This window comes from Homarus americanus, unplaced genomic scaffold (genome assembly GCF_018991925.1).
Source record: "Homarus americanus isolate GMGI-L3 unplaced genomic scaffold, GMGI_Hamer_2.0 scaffold52806, whole genome shotgun sequence".
NCBI lineage: Eukaryota > Metazoa > Arthropoda > Malacostraca > Decapoda > Nephropidae > Homarus > Homarus americanus.
In genome coordinates this window covers 9,497,776-9,513,874 of record NW_024720773.1, presented here as the reverse complement: position 1 = coordinate 9,513,874, position 16,099 = coordinate 9,497,776, and the positions used below count along the sequence as shown (strand labels likewise).

The 16,099-nt window shown below is 35.2% G+C and overlaps 1 protein-coding gene and 1 long non-coding RNA gene across 5 annotated transcripts in view; one reads left to right on the top strand and one right to left on the bottom strand.

Moving 5' to 3' along the window:
- LOC121861049 (tubulin-specific chaperone cofactor E-like protein) overlaps positions 1–15,874 on the top strand; it is a 32,380-nt gene extending 16,506 nt beyond the window's left edge. The window contains exons 1-9 of one of the 4 annotated variants that reach the window (XM_042358552.1): positions 23–149; positions 2,193–2,326; positions 3,061–3,307; positions 4,065–4,246; positions 4,900–5,017; positions 6,702–6,923; positions 8,280–8,434; positions 10,337–10,505; positions 11,213–15,874. In XM_042358552.1, coding sequence (XP_042214486.1) covers positions 3,065–3,307; positions 4,065–4,246; positions 4,900–5,017; positions 6,702–6,923; positions 8,280–8,434; positions 10,337–10,505; positions 11,213–11,389 — 1,266 coding nt within the window. In that variant the 5' untranslated portion in view covers positions 23–149; positions 2,193–2,326; positions 3,061–3,064 and the 3' untranslated portion in view covers positions 11,390–15,874. Of the gene's footprint in view, positions 1–22; positions 192–223; positions 418–2,192; positions 2,327–3,060; positions 3,308–4,064; positions 4,247–4,899; positions 5,018–6,701; positions 6,924–8,279; positions 8,435–10,336; positions 10,506–11,212 lie in introns of those variants that run through there. The other 3 variants (XM_042358553.1, XM_042358555.1, XM_042358554.1) reach the window with 3 other exon arrangements.
- On the bottom strand, positions 4,197–9,385 carry LOC121861051. Its single transcript, XR_006087972.1, has 3 exons — positions 9,075–9,385; positions 7,967–8,121; positions 4,197–4,289 (listed from the first exon to the last, which is right to left on the bottom strand). It is a non-coding gene; the product is annotated as an uncharacterized LOC121861051 (long non-coding RNA).
- Positions 15,875–16,099: the final 225 nt, after the last annotated feature.

Here is a 16,099-nt window from a genome sequence, read left to right as displayed (position 1 = left end):
TTCAGTAAGCCATTAGATTTGTTCGATGCCTGGATAATTATTTTGAGCATAAGGAACTCGAGCGTGGTGGCCTATGACATAATGGCCAGCTGATCCTCGGCGTTGCGTTGGTAAGACAGAATAACTACGCAGGCTCACACCGTTGATACGTGAGTAGCGTAAGATTTCACCTAGCTCCTATATGAATTGTGGTAAGTTAGATTAAATGATCGACAATGCTCATTAAGAAGTTTGCAATGGATAACCCCTACTACAATGTGGCATGAGTCTCACTAATGTGGTAAAAATAACCCCTCCAAAATATGGGTTGGTGGTTGAGAAGGGTCGCAGGAAGGTCGCAGGTTGTCCGCGACTCATTCTGCAGCAGCAAGTTCATTTCAAGATTTATCAGGATATTACCTAACGTTACTTGCCAAGGTATGGTATATTGTTGACAATTAACACTTCTGTAAATGAAAACAACCATTATAACGATGCATACCACATCGAGAGTCGTTGCAACAAAGGAATTGTTTATCTTTGTCGTGTCATGCTGAGAGGTACAGTACAGTTTATGGGTATCGAGTTTCTTTTGAATGGCAGGTTAGAGTGAGTGAGAGATAACCGACAGGTAGTTGTGTTAATTCAGTTTAACCAATAACTTTTCAAAAAAAATATTAAATTAATTGGTTTAATTATTGAAGTGTGCTGCTAACATTGAAGTGACAAGATCAATAATTGGAAATCTTTTGTCTGTTATGTTATAATGACTGGCAGACACTTGTATTGTTTTAATTTATACTGAATAAACTAAAGAAAGCCAGCGTGGGAAAGTATTTTATGTTGCACTTAGTAATTATCTGATGACAAAAGAGCTTTGAGTTGATGGACTAGTGTCAGGTGGGCAGGAAATGTATGTGTTAACAGATAGTGGTACACCATTACCCAGATAGTATTGTCAGAAAATTATTAATTTGTTGTAGATTAAATTAAGTTGGGAAATATTTAAGTTACTCTCAAATGGAAACATTGGTTACAGTAATATTTGTTTATGACATAAGTTAGGGAAATATAAAGGGGCGAGTCAGTTTTAACCGAATTTATTTCAATCTTTGCTATTTACCGTGGGGACCAACATACATACTGTATATATTCACGGTAAGGCCTACATTCCCAAAACTCTGGGATCGGTTGGGCTTGAAGTGTACCATAAACAATCACACACACAGGGTCACTGGAAATGGTGAGAGCATGGGTGCATTGGGCATGTTGGTAGCCTCAAAATTATATAACCCCCCCCCCCATGGTCATCGTGGGTGGCCCCGATATTACACAGTGTTTCTATGGTATTATTTTATTTACACACCGTTCATTCCTACAACTAATCTATTATCATATTCGAATAAGACGTCTAATTATAAGATGATTTTCATCCAGTACATTACCGGCGGAAATGTATTGTGCGCCTAATTATCTACCAAATTAAGCATTTGCACAAGAAACGATAATCATATCAGAACTCGCTGATGAAAATAGAGTCAGATAACAAAACAAATAACCCGTCTATGGGTCAGTCGTCAATATTAACCCTTGAGAGAGAGTTTGTTTTAAAACAAAATATTCTAATGGGCTTTCTTTAACAGACTGAAAAATTTACTATAAGCCTCCCTCCCCCTCCCAGTATTTTATTTATTTATATTTTTTAAATCTAACCAATTTGGGGGACATTTTCCAGAAGATTGGCTTGCTTACTTGATCCTTATTGACAATGACATATTGAGGTGAGCTAGGCAGCCCAGGTGTTCAAATTAGGCTATTCCCCAGAATAACAGGCCCAACCTGAATCATGTTAAACTTCACTTGCCCCACATTGACCCCCCCCCCAAATTTCTCTTACATACATGCACTCAGATAGTATTAACATACAAATGGGCCCTATAGGCAGTACAAAATAGGGGCAATGGCCCATGCAAGATGAGCCCAGGAAAAACTATACGCACTTGTGTATACGTACCTAGCTACGCCCTTGTTTGGTAAACATTACAGTATGTACTGTATTTCCAATACGGTACAGTATTTTTATATAAACTGCATTTCATATCTGCAAATATTGACAGTGCACAGTAGGATGAATCATGTGCAAATTGTCTGTCTGCATTTAAACTATTTAAACTACTTTTTAAAAGACTGCTTAAAGAAAATCTTTCCTTTAGGTGTGACTGACATCAAACATCCAGTACCTACTGCTGACCCACCACTTGTTGAAGATTTAAGAAACCCAAAAGATTTGACATATGGTTTAAGAAATATTGCATACTACTGCATACTACCTATCCATCCATGTAAGGTAAGAAAATACATAATGGTACAGTATACAACTGTTTTGTACTACATTTTAGTTGGGCCTTAACTAAATGTAGAGTAACCTAAACTAGATAATTGGTTGCTTGTGTATCATTAGTAAGTGCCATAACCAGTGAGGCATCTCCTGACTTTTGAGCACCTGCTGGGGAACCTACTACAGCCCAAGTGGCTAACGAGCCGATCAGTAGCGAAGAGGATAAAAGTAAAAGGCTTGACATGTTCAAGCAGATGGTGAAGTTTACAAAGGGTGACTCAAATTAGTCACCAGTCATAAAGTCTTGATTTGCTGGTTGAGAAGTTGCTCGGCAGTAATTTATATCAATCCTACAGGATGATCTAGCCTGCTGTTAGAATATGTAAAGCCCCCTGGTTTTAGCAGGCACCACAGTGGCCCCGTGAAAGTGGAATTTAATTACAGGGTACGCATATATATATATATATATACGAAAAAAACCAGTGAAGTCTGAAGACAATTTTTTTATTTACTCTACTTATTTAACTGTATTCTTCTAAGTCAAAACTTTCTGAATTGTGAGAGACACTGTATTGATTAGGCACATGACCAGTTGTTTGTATTATGTTATTTTGCATGTCTTATTCACTTGTTTTTGTTAAAAAGTATTCTTACTGAAACCAATGTATAATTTGCACAGTGATTTTTTAAGTAGTACTGTATATTATTGTTATGGTAATATACAAATTTATTTATTTATACAGCACAATGCCAAGCTTACCAGAAGCAGTAGACTTAAAGTACGGTGATGAATGTCCAGATGCACAAGTAACGGAAACTGCTTGTGTGGCACTTACCCTTAAGCGCTCTGGTCGACAGCGGCTTCCTTCAGTCCTCATCCTCTCTGAGTGTGACATAGAGAAAGCTGGAGATGAGGAGGAGGTCGAGAGAAAGTGTGAGGGTGTGCGGGAGCTGGACCTATCAAGGAATAAACTCAAAGAATGGAAGGAGGTAAATTTTTTAATTGTTTATGTAAACTGTGTGTTTAACATAATGTTCTATATATTTTAAAATATACATAAATTTCTGATTATCTTTGAAATTTTTTATTTATTTATTTTTTTTTTTTTATTATTTTTTTTTAAGATTTGGTGGACTTTTGAGTGCATTAGAAAGAGGCTTATTAGAACCAGTAAAGATTATGTGCTTGGGACCATTATGTGGAGTAAATATGATGAAGGAAAGACAGTATGAAGTAAGGGGGAAGTAAGTGGTGTGATCATACTGAGAGATTGGAGGAAGTGGGTAAGTCAGAGGCGAATAGCAGGATGAAAAGGAGATCAAGGAGATGCAAGGATTGAGTGAAGGATACATTGGAAGTGATAGGGAATAGACATTCAGGAAGTAGCCGTGCCCTTGAAGAAGTGAATTGCATGGCTTTGAGTGATTTTTAGAGGAGATGCAGCTAATGTTAGTTGCAGGCTTATGAAGCAACGGGTGAACCAGATACATTATACACATTTTTACACCAGGACAGTAGTAATTATTAAAGGAAAAATAGTGGTGTAGCATTAAGTGAGGTGGTTGGGCAGGTTGTAGGTCTAATGGGTCTCAATTATGTCAAACCTATCCATTTGTATTGCATTCTACCAATCAACATTTAAAGTATTCTATCATCAAAAGGTAGGGGGGAAATTTATATTCAAATCTTAAGAATATGGATCCAGATCTACATTCAGCTACTTTATGTTGTATTTCTCATCTTCAGGTATTCAAGATTCTACGACACTTACCTGGTCTGGGGTTTCTCAATCTGAGTTACAATTCATTTGAAGCCCCCATCACAGATCCTTCTGATGTCGTAAGCCTCACAAATTTGACGCGCCTTGTACTCAATGGAACCTCGCTGCCTTGGAAGGACATCCATATTCTTCTTGAAAATGCTCCAAGGTAGTATGAGTTTATATCTTCAGGTACCCCTTCATCCTCAGTACTGCAAAAGGTGCTTAAGTGATATTCATGTCCCCTGATTTTTCTAATAGATACTCAAGGACTGACAAACTTGTAAAATTTTTCATTCCATTTGTGTAAATTAAACATACTATCTGTCTTTTTAATTTACTTACAGATATGTTTCTTTACCAAACTTGCATATGTTACTATATGAAAATTGCACCCATTTCATTAAATTTCCACCTATTCTTTTATTCGACTTTCTCATATTTCTTCATAAAACTTGTAACCTACCCTACCCTAACAATTAACCTGAACATATTATAGATTACATGAAATCCCTGGTTACACAGATTCTGTGTTACACATACTGTATGCTCCTTTATAAGACTTGCACACATTTATTTATAAAGTGTATACAGTAGTATTCATTTTGTTCATTCCATACCATACTTGTTCATTTCCTCTCAGTCTCTCTCGGAAAGCAATTTTCTATTCAAAATATATATCGTTCAGGGCTTGCCTCTTTACCTTTTCATTGAGAGAAATACTGGAACATCTCCTTTTAATCTTTGACTAGTATCAGAAATTACTTTGGTTTCCCTTTGTATTTTACATAATTCTTATTAATTTCTGTCTTTATTTTTCAGGGTAGAAGAATTGCATCTATGTAAAAATGGGTACAAGAAAGTGGAGACAACCCCTAAGAAATATTCCACTGTTAGTCGTGTACACTTTAACAACAACCCCAGCACAGAGTGGAGAGAGGTATTTTAATGCATGTGCTAATACTTGTACAGGTATAATTATTATCAGCTATAATGGAGGATGATGTTAACACTTTTATCTTATGAGAAACACAAGGTAGAGATATATTCCATTTTAGAGTGTGTTGCATGTGATGTGAAGCCAAAGACACTGTAAAGAATACAATTGATGAGCTCAAGGCAAGAAAGAGTTGAGTTGCTGAGATTGAACTACTGTAGATGTTTACAATAGTGTAGTTCAGAAGGTATTGTGGTTTATAGAAAGGCTATGCTTAGAGCCTAGAAGCTGTTCTTTGCCTTTTATTAAGCGATGTGTAACCGAGCCATTTTCTGATATACAAGTATTTCATAAATTTAATACAAGTATTTCATAAATTTTAGGCTTTGCTTGTCCTTTTTTCCCTGCCACTTACAATCTATTCCCACCCCCAGTATCTCTCTATCTGGTATTTAATGTGGAGAGACTCTTGATTTGTCTAGTCATTGTAGTTTCTTAAGCACCACAGGATAGAGGAGCATTGTAATGGCACATGCCTTTGTTTTCTACTTGATCCCTCCCAAAGGTAAATAAACCTAGAAATCCATATATCTTAAGGACCACATAGTCTGCATATGGGATTTTTGAGGGTCTTAGCAACAGGAAACCACATAATTTTTTATTGAAGTTTTGTGTATTATGCTGATGGTGCTAAACTGTTCCTCCCCCCTCTTATACTGTCCATTCATAGACTCAACTTCAGTTTAACCTTGGGCATTTCAAAATATTTCTAAAATAACCTTTATTGGTAGAACAGGAAGGCTATTAATTTTGGTAGTCCTCAGGTCAAAAGTCAAGGTCACAGCTCATTCTATGACAATTAAACAGAGCCAGTTGAATATAGTTTGCGATACATGTGCTAATATATGAACTTTTATGTGTACAGTAGTTAGTAATACAGTGATAAGCACGGAAGAGAGGCTGAAGGAGCCAAACACCTTATCCCCATGAATGTAAAATTACCTTCTCATGAGGAATCTCAAGTATATCTATGTAGCTAGTACATTAAGATATTCCTATTTTTATTCTCTTATTGTAAATACAGTACTGTTAAGCATGAGAACAATTTTTGAGGGAGGACTGGCTTATTATATACTGGATGTTTGTATACCATACTGTACAGTATTTATACTTCACTCCCAGGCTTTGGTAGGCATAATCTAGCCAGGCCCATTTGGTGTTTCAAGCAATAATGCAAAATTACAATGTCATATGACAGGCACTGAAGCCTGGGGGTTAATGGAAAGAAGAAAACACCCATTAACAACTTGAATATGACAACTTAACCCCTGAGTACAGTACTGTACAGTATAATCATAGTATTCAAAGCAATAGGACATCATATTCAAAGATAAGATGCTTTATTTGAGGGGTTAAGTCATCATAATCTTGGGATAATTAAATTTAGAGGGATGGCATTGTTTATCAAGGTATTAAGCAATATATATATATATATATATATATATATATATATATATATATATATATATATATATATATATATATATATACAGTATATACCTGTATTTATATATATATTATGATAAGGAGTAATAAAATGATTTAGATTAGCTTAAGGAAAGCATTATACATATATAATTTATGGTCCTTCAAATGTTTTGCCACATGACCTTACAAATGATTTCAGATTGAATCTCTCGGCCAGATGTTCCCATTCCTGGAGGTGTTGATCCTGGCCGAGTGTCCACTGAGTACCCTGACCGGAGACGGGCAGTACCATGAAAATTTTCCCAATCTCAAATACCTTTCCCTCAACAGCACAAAAATTTGTACATGGGATTCAGTAGATGTAGTCAACATGTTTCCTAAGCTGTTAGAATTAAGACTCCAGCAGTGTCCATTGTACGAGGTAAGTTGAGGTATTCATTATCAGTAGGTGAATATTTAATTACAGTAATCAAGGTGCATGGAAGCAGTATGTGTAACTCACTTCTCTCAACAGTTTATTATTTGCTGGTACTATACTGTTTTCTCATTAATAGTTTGAAAATTATTTTATATATTTTGCATAAGTGAAGAATACTGAGATGTAATAAAAAGGCACTTTTATGTGTATACAGGGAGTCCCTGACTTACAAATGCTCGCCGATACGAACGAGGTTAAACTTTCAATTTACAGTATTTTATTTACCTGATGCCTTTTTTTTTTTTACTTTCATTTACTGTAGTTTGTCATTCTATCTCTTCTTTTCTCTTAAATTAAGTGATTTTAGATGTATATAAGGACTTAGGCTATGATATAATGGGATTTTAAACATTGTTTTGTAAGTAAGGTTTGCACATAGGATGTGTTTTGACCTAAGAACGTCCTCGGGAATGGAACCTGTTTGTAACCCAGGGACCCGGACCCCCTGTATACAGTATGTCAATACAGTATTCAACATGCCTCGGATAAGAGTTACTTGTATTTCCTTTTAGCAATATTAATTACTGTACTCAGTTGTTCTAATGTGTGATTTAGTTTGGCAGTGCAGTATTTAAAATATTACAGGTATGCCCGATGTACGTTAAGTGAAAAACCTTTATATCAAATGATAGACCTTGTGTATTATTTGGGGTTTGTTCTAGGGAAGGAAAATATCAGTCTACTGGGGGGCGGGGGTCACACAAAGTTCACCACTCTGTGTCCTGTAAAAATAATTGTAAAAAATAAATACTGTACATTGAAAGAGATGAACATTGTACAGGTACAGAAGAGTATTATTGTCTCTGCACATCCTGGGTGGCCATCTTGTTCCATGTGACAGCTAAAAGTTCTATTAAGTAATTTTTACCATATAGCTTAAATGTAAACTCTGATAAACCAGAAAATTCTATGACTGGCTCTTGTCAGGACCCAGTGTTGCTGAGTTAAAGAGGTTCACCCAGTATGCCTATGCAACAAATACTCACCTCATCCCAGACTTTCCACTGCAGGCTTCACCTTCATAGTATATCTCCATGTCTTGCCTCTGCCAGACTAAACCATCAGAGTAAGATTTAGATTTTGAGAAGCCTTGCCATCAAAATTTCATCATCAAATTGTTAAATGACAAAGTTTCCTTTACCTGTAAACCACAAAAATTATACTGTATTATTAAATTATTATATGTTATCCTACCTTTTCCGTAAAGTTAAACTTCATTTTGTGTCAAATATATTCTATAATTCTCACATTAACTTGTTATAAATTAATCATCAGTTAATTATATTGTTTTATATACAGAATTATAAAGATGAAGAGAGACGACAACTAACAATAGCCAGACTTTGGCGAATCCAGAGATTAAATGGTGGAGGATTAATTACTCCAGAAGAGAGAGAGAATGCTGAGCGGGCATTTATTAGATACTACATGAACGAAGAAATCCGGCCACAAAGGTAAAGACAACTTTAACTGCATTATTTTTGTTGTTGTTGATCTTCACTTTGACAAGTCCCATCCATATTTAGCTAAATTTAAATTCTTTTACCATTTTCAAACTTTTTCTTGTGAACAAATATTGTACACTGTTTGCACATTTTAGTTTAATTTATATTTTTACATCAAGATAAAATATTATGTTTTTACCAATAAACACTTTAAAAAAAAATCATTCTCATGTCAGTTTCTATTTACGGAATAATTTCAAATATTGTATATGATCTTAGTTATGAGAATGGCGACTGGTTTTTGAGAAAATCTAGAAAAACATATGTACTGTATGCTTCAAAATGTGAGTGATTGTTACAATAGCCAGCTTAATCATTCAAATGAATTTTTAGTATCAAATGATTTTCAGTACCATCCATTTTTACTCTTTTCTAATTGCTTTAAAGGTTCAGGCACGATAATTATAAGTGAAATGTATATGCTCCCAAGTAAATACAGAAACCTCTCGATTTTTGTGTTAATTACTTTCTTGGAAATTGCGTAAATCAAACAATGAAAATAGTGAAGATTTGGAGGTTTCGCTATTAATAAGACAGTGCCCAATATTATACCTCTGAAAAAATACAGTACAGTACTGTATACACATACCAGGACCTTTGCTGATGGGAACATTTTCATGAGTTTGGTGTTTGATCCATGTGCTCAACATTCTTTCCGTAATCAAACTTCAGGAATATGAGGTCTTAGATGCACTGATTAACGTTCCATTCTTGGCACTCTCCTTGATCTTCTCTGCACTATCACAAATAGTCTGTAAAGTAAATTCACAAAGTTTAAGGGCATGTGTAATAGTAGCTATTCTTTTTCTTTTTTCTCTTTTTTTTCTTTTTACAGGAATTAGCCCACCCGGGCACAGGTCAAACGACCTACAGCGGGGCGGGGGGCAAAAAATAAGAACAAAGAAATTAAAAATAGAAAAGAAAAAGGTTATGCTGTACTGTATTAATCTACACCACGAAGATGCTTGAAAACCAGCTTTTTAAATTGAGACAGATTGTATGAGTATTTTAACACAGAAGAAGGCAGAGCATTCCACAGTTTGGCTGTGTGAGGAAAGAAGGGTGCACTATAACAGGTTATTCTAGTGTGACCAACATCCACAGAGAAACGGTGGGCACCGCTGCCAAGACGTGTGTTACGAGCCTACGGCCTTGCCGGCAGTACACAGGATGCCAAATCCACCGAACAATGCCCGTTAAAGTACCTGCAAAAGAGAGAGAGTGAAGTAACATTGCGGCGAAGAGAAAGGGAAGAAAGATTGTCAACTGAAGGAGGAGAGTTAATAAGACGAAATGCCTTTGATTCCACCCTATCTAACAGTTGGATAGAAGAAGAGCCACCCCAGATGTGAGAGCAGTACTCCAAGTTATGATGAACGAATCCCTTATATACTTGAAGCAGCTGCTCAGGAGTGAAGTAGCTATGGCATCTGTACAGCATTACCAACTTTTGAGAGGCAGCTTAATCTCAGTGGTGATGGCCTTATGCTTCTTAGTAAGACCACTAGTACCGAGATAACATAAAGGATGCCTTGGTGGCATGATGCAAGGGGCAAAACACGTGCAATATACAGTATACTGCAACACAAAGTACTGTATCCACGCACCAAGGACTGCAAGGCTGCATACCCATACCACATGTCCTTCTTGTATAGTGCTGGCAATGTGACGCCCATGCGCTGCCAACCCAGTGATGAAGTTTGTCGATGGTCATGTTATTCCAAACATAGGCCCACAAATTTAATTAAAGAAGTGTAAATGGAGCATGCGTGTTATTCTAACATGGCATCAACCAAATACTGTATGCATAAATTGAGAGGTGTCTGTATGTGATTCCCTACACAATTGCAGATATGATGAACTGGTACACCATCATGGAGAGTTGGATCCCTTGGTAGAAGTCAGTCTTCAACCAGAAAAAGAAGTTCATGTGACTATACGGTTTGGAGAAGTGACCATTCAGAAGGTTATAAGCGTTTATGCTAGAGTCCTGGATTTAAAGAAGGAACTTGAACCTGAGGTATGTTGGTTGAACACTCTGTTTGTAAGATGGTGATACTGTATAAGACATACCATAAATTAAGATGGGTCTATGCAAATGGTGGTTGTGGTAAACTTTTCATTTTGCTTGTCCTTCATGGTTTTAGCTACATTTTTCATCTAAATAATATACAAATGTTGCTTGAAGTAGCACAATTGATAAATAATTTTTTTTTTAAACTCAATTTCACGTGCTAATTCTTCCTTTCCTTTCCTTTCATAGATATCATCAATGTTGTCTGGGTTTAAAGTTTCATCATGAGAATTCAATTGTAGTACAGTACAGTATATCTTTTTTCCAAAAATTTTAAAAGAAATTGTGCTTTCTTGGATTTATGTACAATAAACCCTTGATAACTTGGCACATATGGGGCTCTGACCTTGCCGAGTTATCCCAATTCCGACTTATCGCGGCACTTCCCCCCTCCTACACAAAGGCATGGTAGGTGACACAGAGGTATGGTAGGTGATGCAGGTGGCCAGATATGCCGAGATTTTCCCAGATAATTTTATATATCTCGGCATTTCCCGAGTTATACTACTGTACGGTATTACATTCCGAGACCATATCCATGCCGAGGTTTATGAAATTCTGAGTTATCAAATGCCGAGTTATCGAGGGTTTACTGTATTGTATGTTTTCAGGCAAACAAATATTTATTAACTGGTAATTGGTTTGTATTACAGTTTGGGCTGCCACCTAACAAGATGCGCATCTTTTATCATGATAAAGGTGTTGATTATGGTGTGGCTTATGCACCTGAAGAACTCAAGATTAACAGCAAGCAGCTGTACACGATTAATGTTCACTCTGGGGATGAATTCATTGTTGAGCTTAAGGTAAAGCCAGGAGAAGTAGCTTGAAAGATTTTGTTTCTTTTTTTTAAGTTTTAATCTGAGAAATCATACATGCATTTGTCAATGAAGTGTCTAAGTACTGTAGAAGTTTGCTTCTGGATATTTCATATTTCAAGTAAATTTACTACACTAAGACTTCAACTGATCTTGCATGTTTTTAATGTTACTTGACATAATGTTGTAAATATATCCTGTACATTAATTGTGTGCTTATTTTAAATCTGTGAGAATAACATCTTCTGTACAGTAATTGGAAAGTTTTAATTAAGTCACAGATTGGTGAAGTAAATGTGTGTTGCAGGCAGCTTGCCAAATTCCCCTATGGTGGAATGCCTCCTTGTAAACTAATAATTATATGATTCTATTGTTACTACATTGAACATTATGTGTCCATGTGCCTACGCAACTTACTCATCAGTAATGCCTCGACTTTTGAAGGATTGCGCCTTGTTAGGCATTTGTGTGACTCCTGTGTCCACAGTAGAAGAATGTTTTAATATACAGTACAGTATATACTGAGAGTTCACCCACCTTTTACCCTTTTATTTTGTTTCTAAAATTTTACAATTATGTTTTTATCAAGTACTGTACAGTACATTAATGTAAAGTAAACACTCATTGAACTAAGTTATTAGACAGTGATTATGGAAATGATTTTTTTTTATATAGCACATACAGTACAGTAATTTACTTTAGGTGTAATCATTATATTATCAACATCATTACTGGTCTTTTTCTTCTGGTGGTGTGTTCAAAGAACTTACTGAACCATATTACAGTATAATTCTGTAACTGTTTATACGAGTTCTTCATCACACATCTAACTACTTGTGTGATCCATGGTCTGAAAACCAATAATGACATATTGTCAAAATTTTATCAGGGATTAATAATACCTGCTGGCAAGTCCTAGCTAGCTGATCCGTATATTGGCTTTGAAGAAATTATTAGTAAGCCTGTATCAACGGTGAAGGAAAATATTAAATCTGTATTTGATATTTTCACAATATTAGTTGTTCATATATAAAAAAAAATACTGCATTGTGTATAGATATCTAAAAAATGTATTTATTTTTAGGCCTATATGAATGTACAATTCATTTTTTACATATATTTTATGGTTTGTACACACATGTGATGTTAGACATGTAGTGAGGTTTTGTAGGTGCCAGCTTGGGCAAGTGAAGTGAAGGAATTAGGTTTAATATATTCATTTGTTAGTAATGCTTGTACAATGGAGTTGTACTATAATTATCACACACAAATAATTCATGGAAATTCCTGCATTCACATCATTTATGTATTTACTTTCATCATACTGTTCAGACAGGAGAAATAAAAAAAATTTCCAAATAAAATTTCATTAATGGCATTTACAAAGGTACTGTATCAGTTATGTAGTACTGTACTTTGTGTAAACTAATTTACTAATATCAGTGACCAAATGGTAAAGGATATACTGTAGTGTGATAATCATTAATAAAACTTCAACGTGTGGTAGTCCTAACTTGCATCATCACCATCTAAGAGTGTTAAAGCCTTTGACTGTTCTTAAGACTTCTGACGCTGCTGTTTTTAGTTGATCTCAATTTTGTCTTCATTTTTTATGCTTCAAAAATGTACTTTTTTTATGGAGCTACAATTGTCATAATTTTCTTTTATGTGAAATAATGACTTGATTGTGTTACAGGAAATGACCAGTTATGTAATTATATAGATTTTGTTGAGAAAATAACATGAACCAACTTCATTTGTGACTGGGATATCTTTGTAATTACCTTTCTTATTTTTATAAAATTACCTGTGTGCTAAGTTTTTTAGCATGATAGATCATATTGAATTGAAAGCATCCAGAATAGTCAAAATGAAGAGTGTGTTCTTGTTTATTAACTTAAGTTCCCACTCTCCCAAACAGTATGTTTTACCTATGAGTGCCAATGGTATTTTGTGATTCTGGAAATGTGAAATATAACTTGTGTGCTTGTTTCAGATTTTTTTAATTTTTTGTACATAGATTTTATTTTATTTTGTGTATGTATTGTCTGGTTTCATTGTTTTAGATGTTTTCTAGACCAGGTTTCATCTCAGTGTTTTTAAGCACAGTAGTTTACTATATTTGAATTAACTAATATTTTTACTTTTGTGTATAGTGAGATTCTTTTGAAGTGTTATGGTAAAGGTCTTTGATAAATGTTTGTGAGAGTATCATTGACAAGTCCTCACTGTGTGTGTGTGTGTGTGTGTGACTGACTAAAAATTTATGTTACAATAAACCCATTGGCTATGGATGAATTACAAAATAAGATACTGTACCTAAAATATAGCCATTAAACTATAATTCAGCATCAAATGCAAAATTTTATCCTTGATAGAAATGAATGAATGATGAAAAGTATATTGAAAGTTTAGCGAACATAAATGTAAATATAAATCATTATTTTGTACTACATTTACAGGACTGTAAAAAAGAAAATTCACCATAAGGTATCATGTACTAGTTCATGCCAAGTCTGGAAGCATTTTGCATGCTATTTTATTAGAGTACTCCTGTCAACTTCAATTCTCAGTTTCACACTTAATGAGCCTTCAGGCATAACGCCTTACATTCCAAGTACAGTATCTATGTTTGTGGCTGATTGACATGTTACGACAAATAACTTATAATCGAGCCTTTTGCCCTTTCAACATGATTTTTTTTTCTCACAAAACACGCATCATCACCTTAGATGAATTATGCCAGTAACACCAGAGCTGTTGCTATAGCTCTGGCAGATAAGTTTTTGGTCTTACCAAGCAGTCTCCTGTTCCAGTAGCTGCATTTAAATAAGTGTTGGTTTCCTCGAGTAAGCATTTAAATCTTAGTTCTTATCTATAGAGTAATACAGGGAACACAGAGGTCTTGGAAACTCAAACCTTACTCCTCTAGCTTTGATATGTGCATTACATTATCCACTTAGCTGCATTCATTATACTATAAATCAGACTAAGGCACCTTTGATCTAATTTATCAGCTCGTATCAATGCTGTGAGCTTATATTTCTAGGAAGAGTGACCTTGTGCAAGATTTTTATATGCTTTCCATGTGCAGGTCATACTGGTCATTATGATGCTTTTGTACACACTAAGAGAAAAAATGATGTCATAGCACTAAGTGCCTGAAACTAGTGGGAAGAGCCTAACACCACACTGATTATCCCTAACAATTGCATGGATTTGTATGCACCTTTATAAAAATGATATGCTACCTTAGGCAGTAGCACCCATAAATCTTCATATTTTAAAGCCAAAAACTGGAAAAGGAAAAATCCTTTTATTGTCTGCCGAAGGAAAATTCCAATGTATTTTCTGCATCAATACATTGTTTCATCCCCCAGAGCAATTGTGAAGCAAGATGCTCTTACAGCACCCAACAGTATGGGTTAGAAATTTAGTTTTAAATAAGTGCAGAGATCCTCATGACATTGACCGACATTCAAAATATCTGTATGTACTCCATGCTTAGCTAGGGCATCCTAGTTCAAAGAATTAGTCAGTTGCAGTGTCTTATAATGTAAACTGAGTTATATGAATGATATGGCCTTGAATCAATATACATGCAGATTCAAGTGATTTAAGACCACTAAGCAGGCTGAGTAATGCACCAACTTGGTGGTTACTGCAGTTCTGTTGGTCCCATGTCCCTTTCTAGAAGGCCACTCTTTACTTATCAGTGTAACACTGGAGTTTTTTTTTTTTTACTTGTAAAGAGAAATAATGACCTGTCAACTTGGAAAATGAGTTTTTCGGGGCTCGACAGTCTCGGCTGTATTAAAAGCCATTACTGTACAAGTCGGAATTTTAAACATTTCCTCACTTGTTGAGACAGATTGCCGAAAAACTTTGGCAAGTGCTTGTCTTTTGCATTGGCTATACTTCTTCCTGTAACCTCATGAGACAGAGCTTGTTCTTGAAATGTATATTTAAGAACAAATGTGGATTGAACATTGACTGAGAATTGAATTCAAAGCAACACTTGTAAAGTCTGAATGAATAATCTCATGCTTCCAGTACACCTAGCACCATATTTCCATGGCTCTTCCTTTCTCCTACAAAGTTTAGCAGTGAAATAAATGATACCAAGATTTTGAATATTAACCCATTCAGTGAGATTGGTGGCACTTTTGACAAAGGGTTTCTGCCAGAGGCAGACTGTACCTATGTGGTATGTACATTGAATGAGTTAATGTCCATCTTTCTCCTGCATTGCAGTAAAAATTACGTTTTGAAATCCCTATTGTGAATATCAAACAATAAATGAAAATATGATTTCCATGAAATACAGTATTTAAACCTAATTAGTTTATTATGAGATATCCATAGCCTGGAGGTTCACATTCTATGTTTTTATTTACACAAAATACTATATTCCAAATACGTACTAGATTTCAGAAGTCTGCAGCTTTCCTCATAATCACACTCAAAACTTGATCAAATAAAAATATATATATAAAATACAGTAATTGTCATTATCCTTACAGGTGTCAATAGCTGCACATACTATTCCATCCCACATGAGAGGCAAAAGACAAAGTATAAAATCCCCTTTGTGACACGTGCTTCTACACAAATGGTGTGGTATATTAACAGCTTTACATGTCAAGATAGTAATTTTATTTAATAGATTAAAGCAGTAAGATTACTTCATATTGCAGTTATCTTTCCATCTAATAGTTGGAC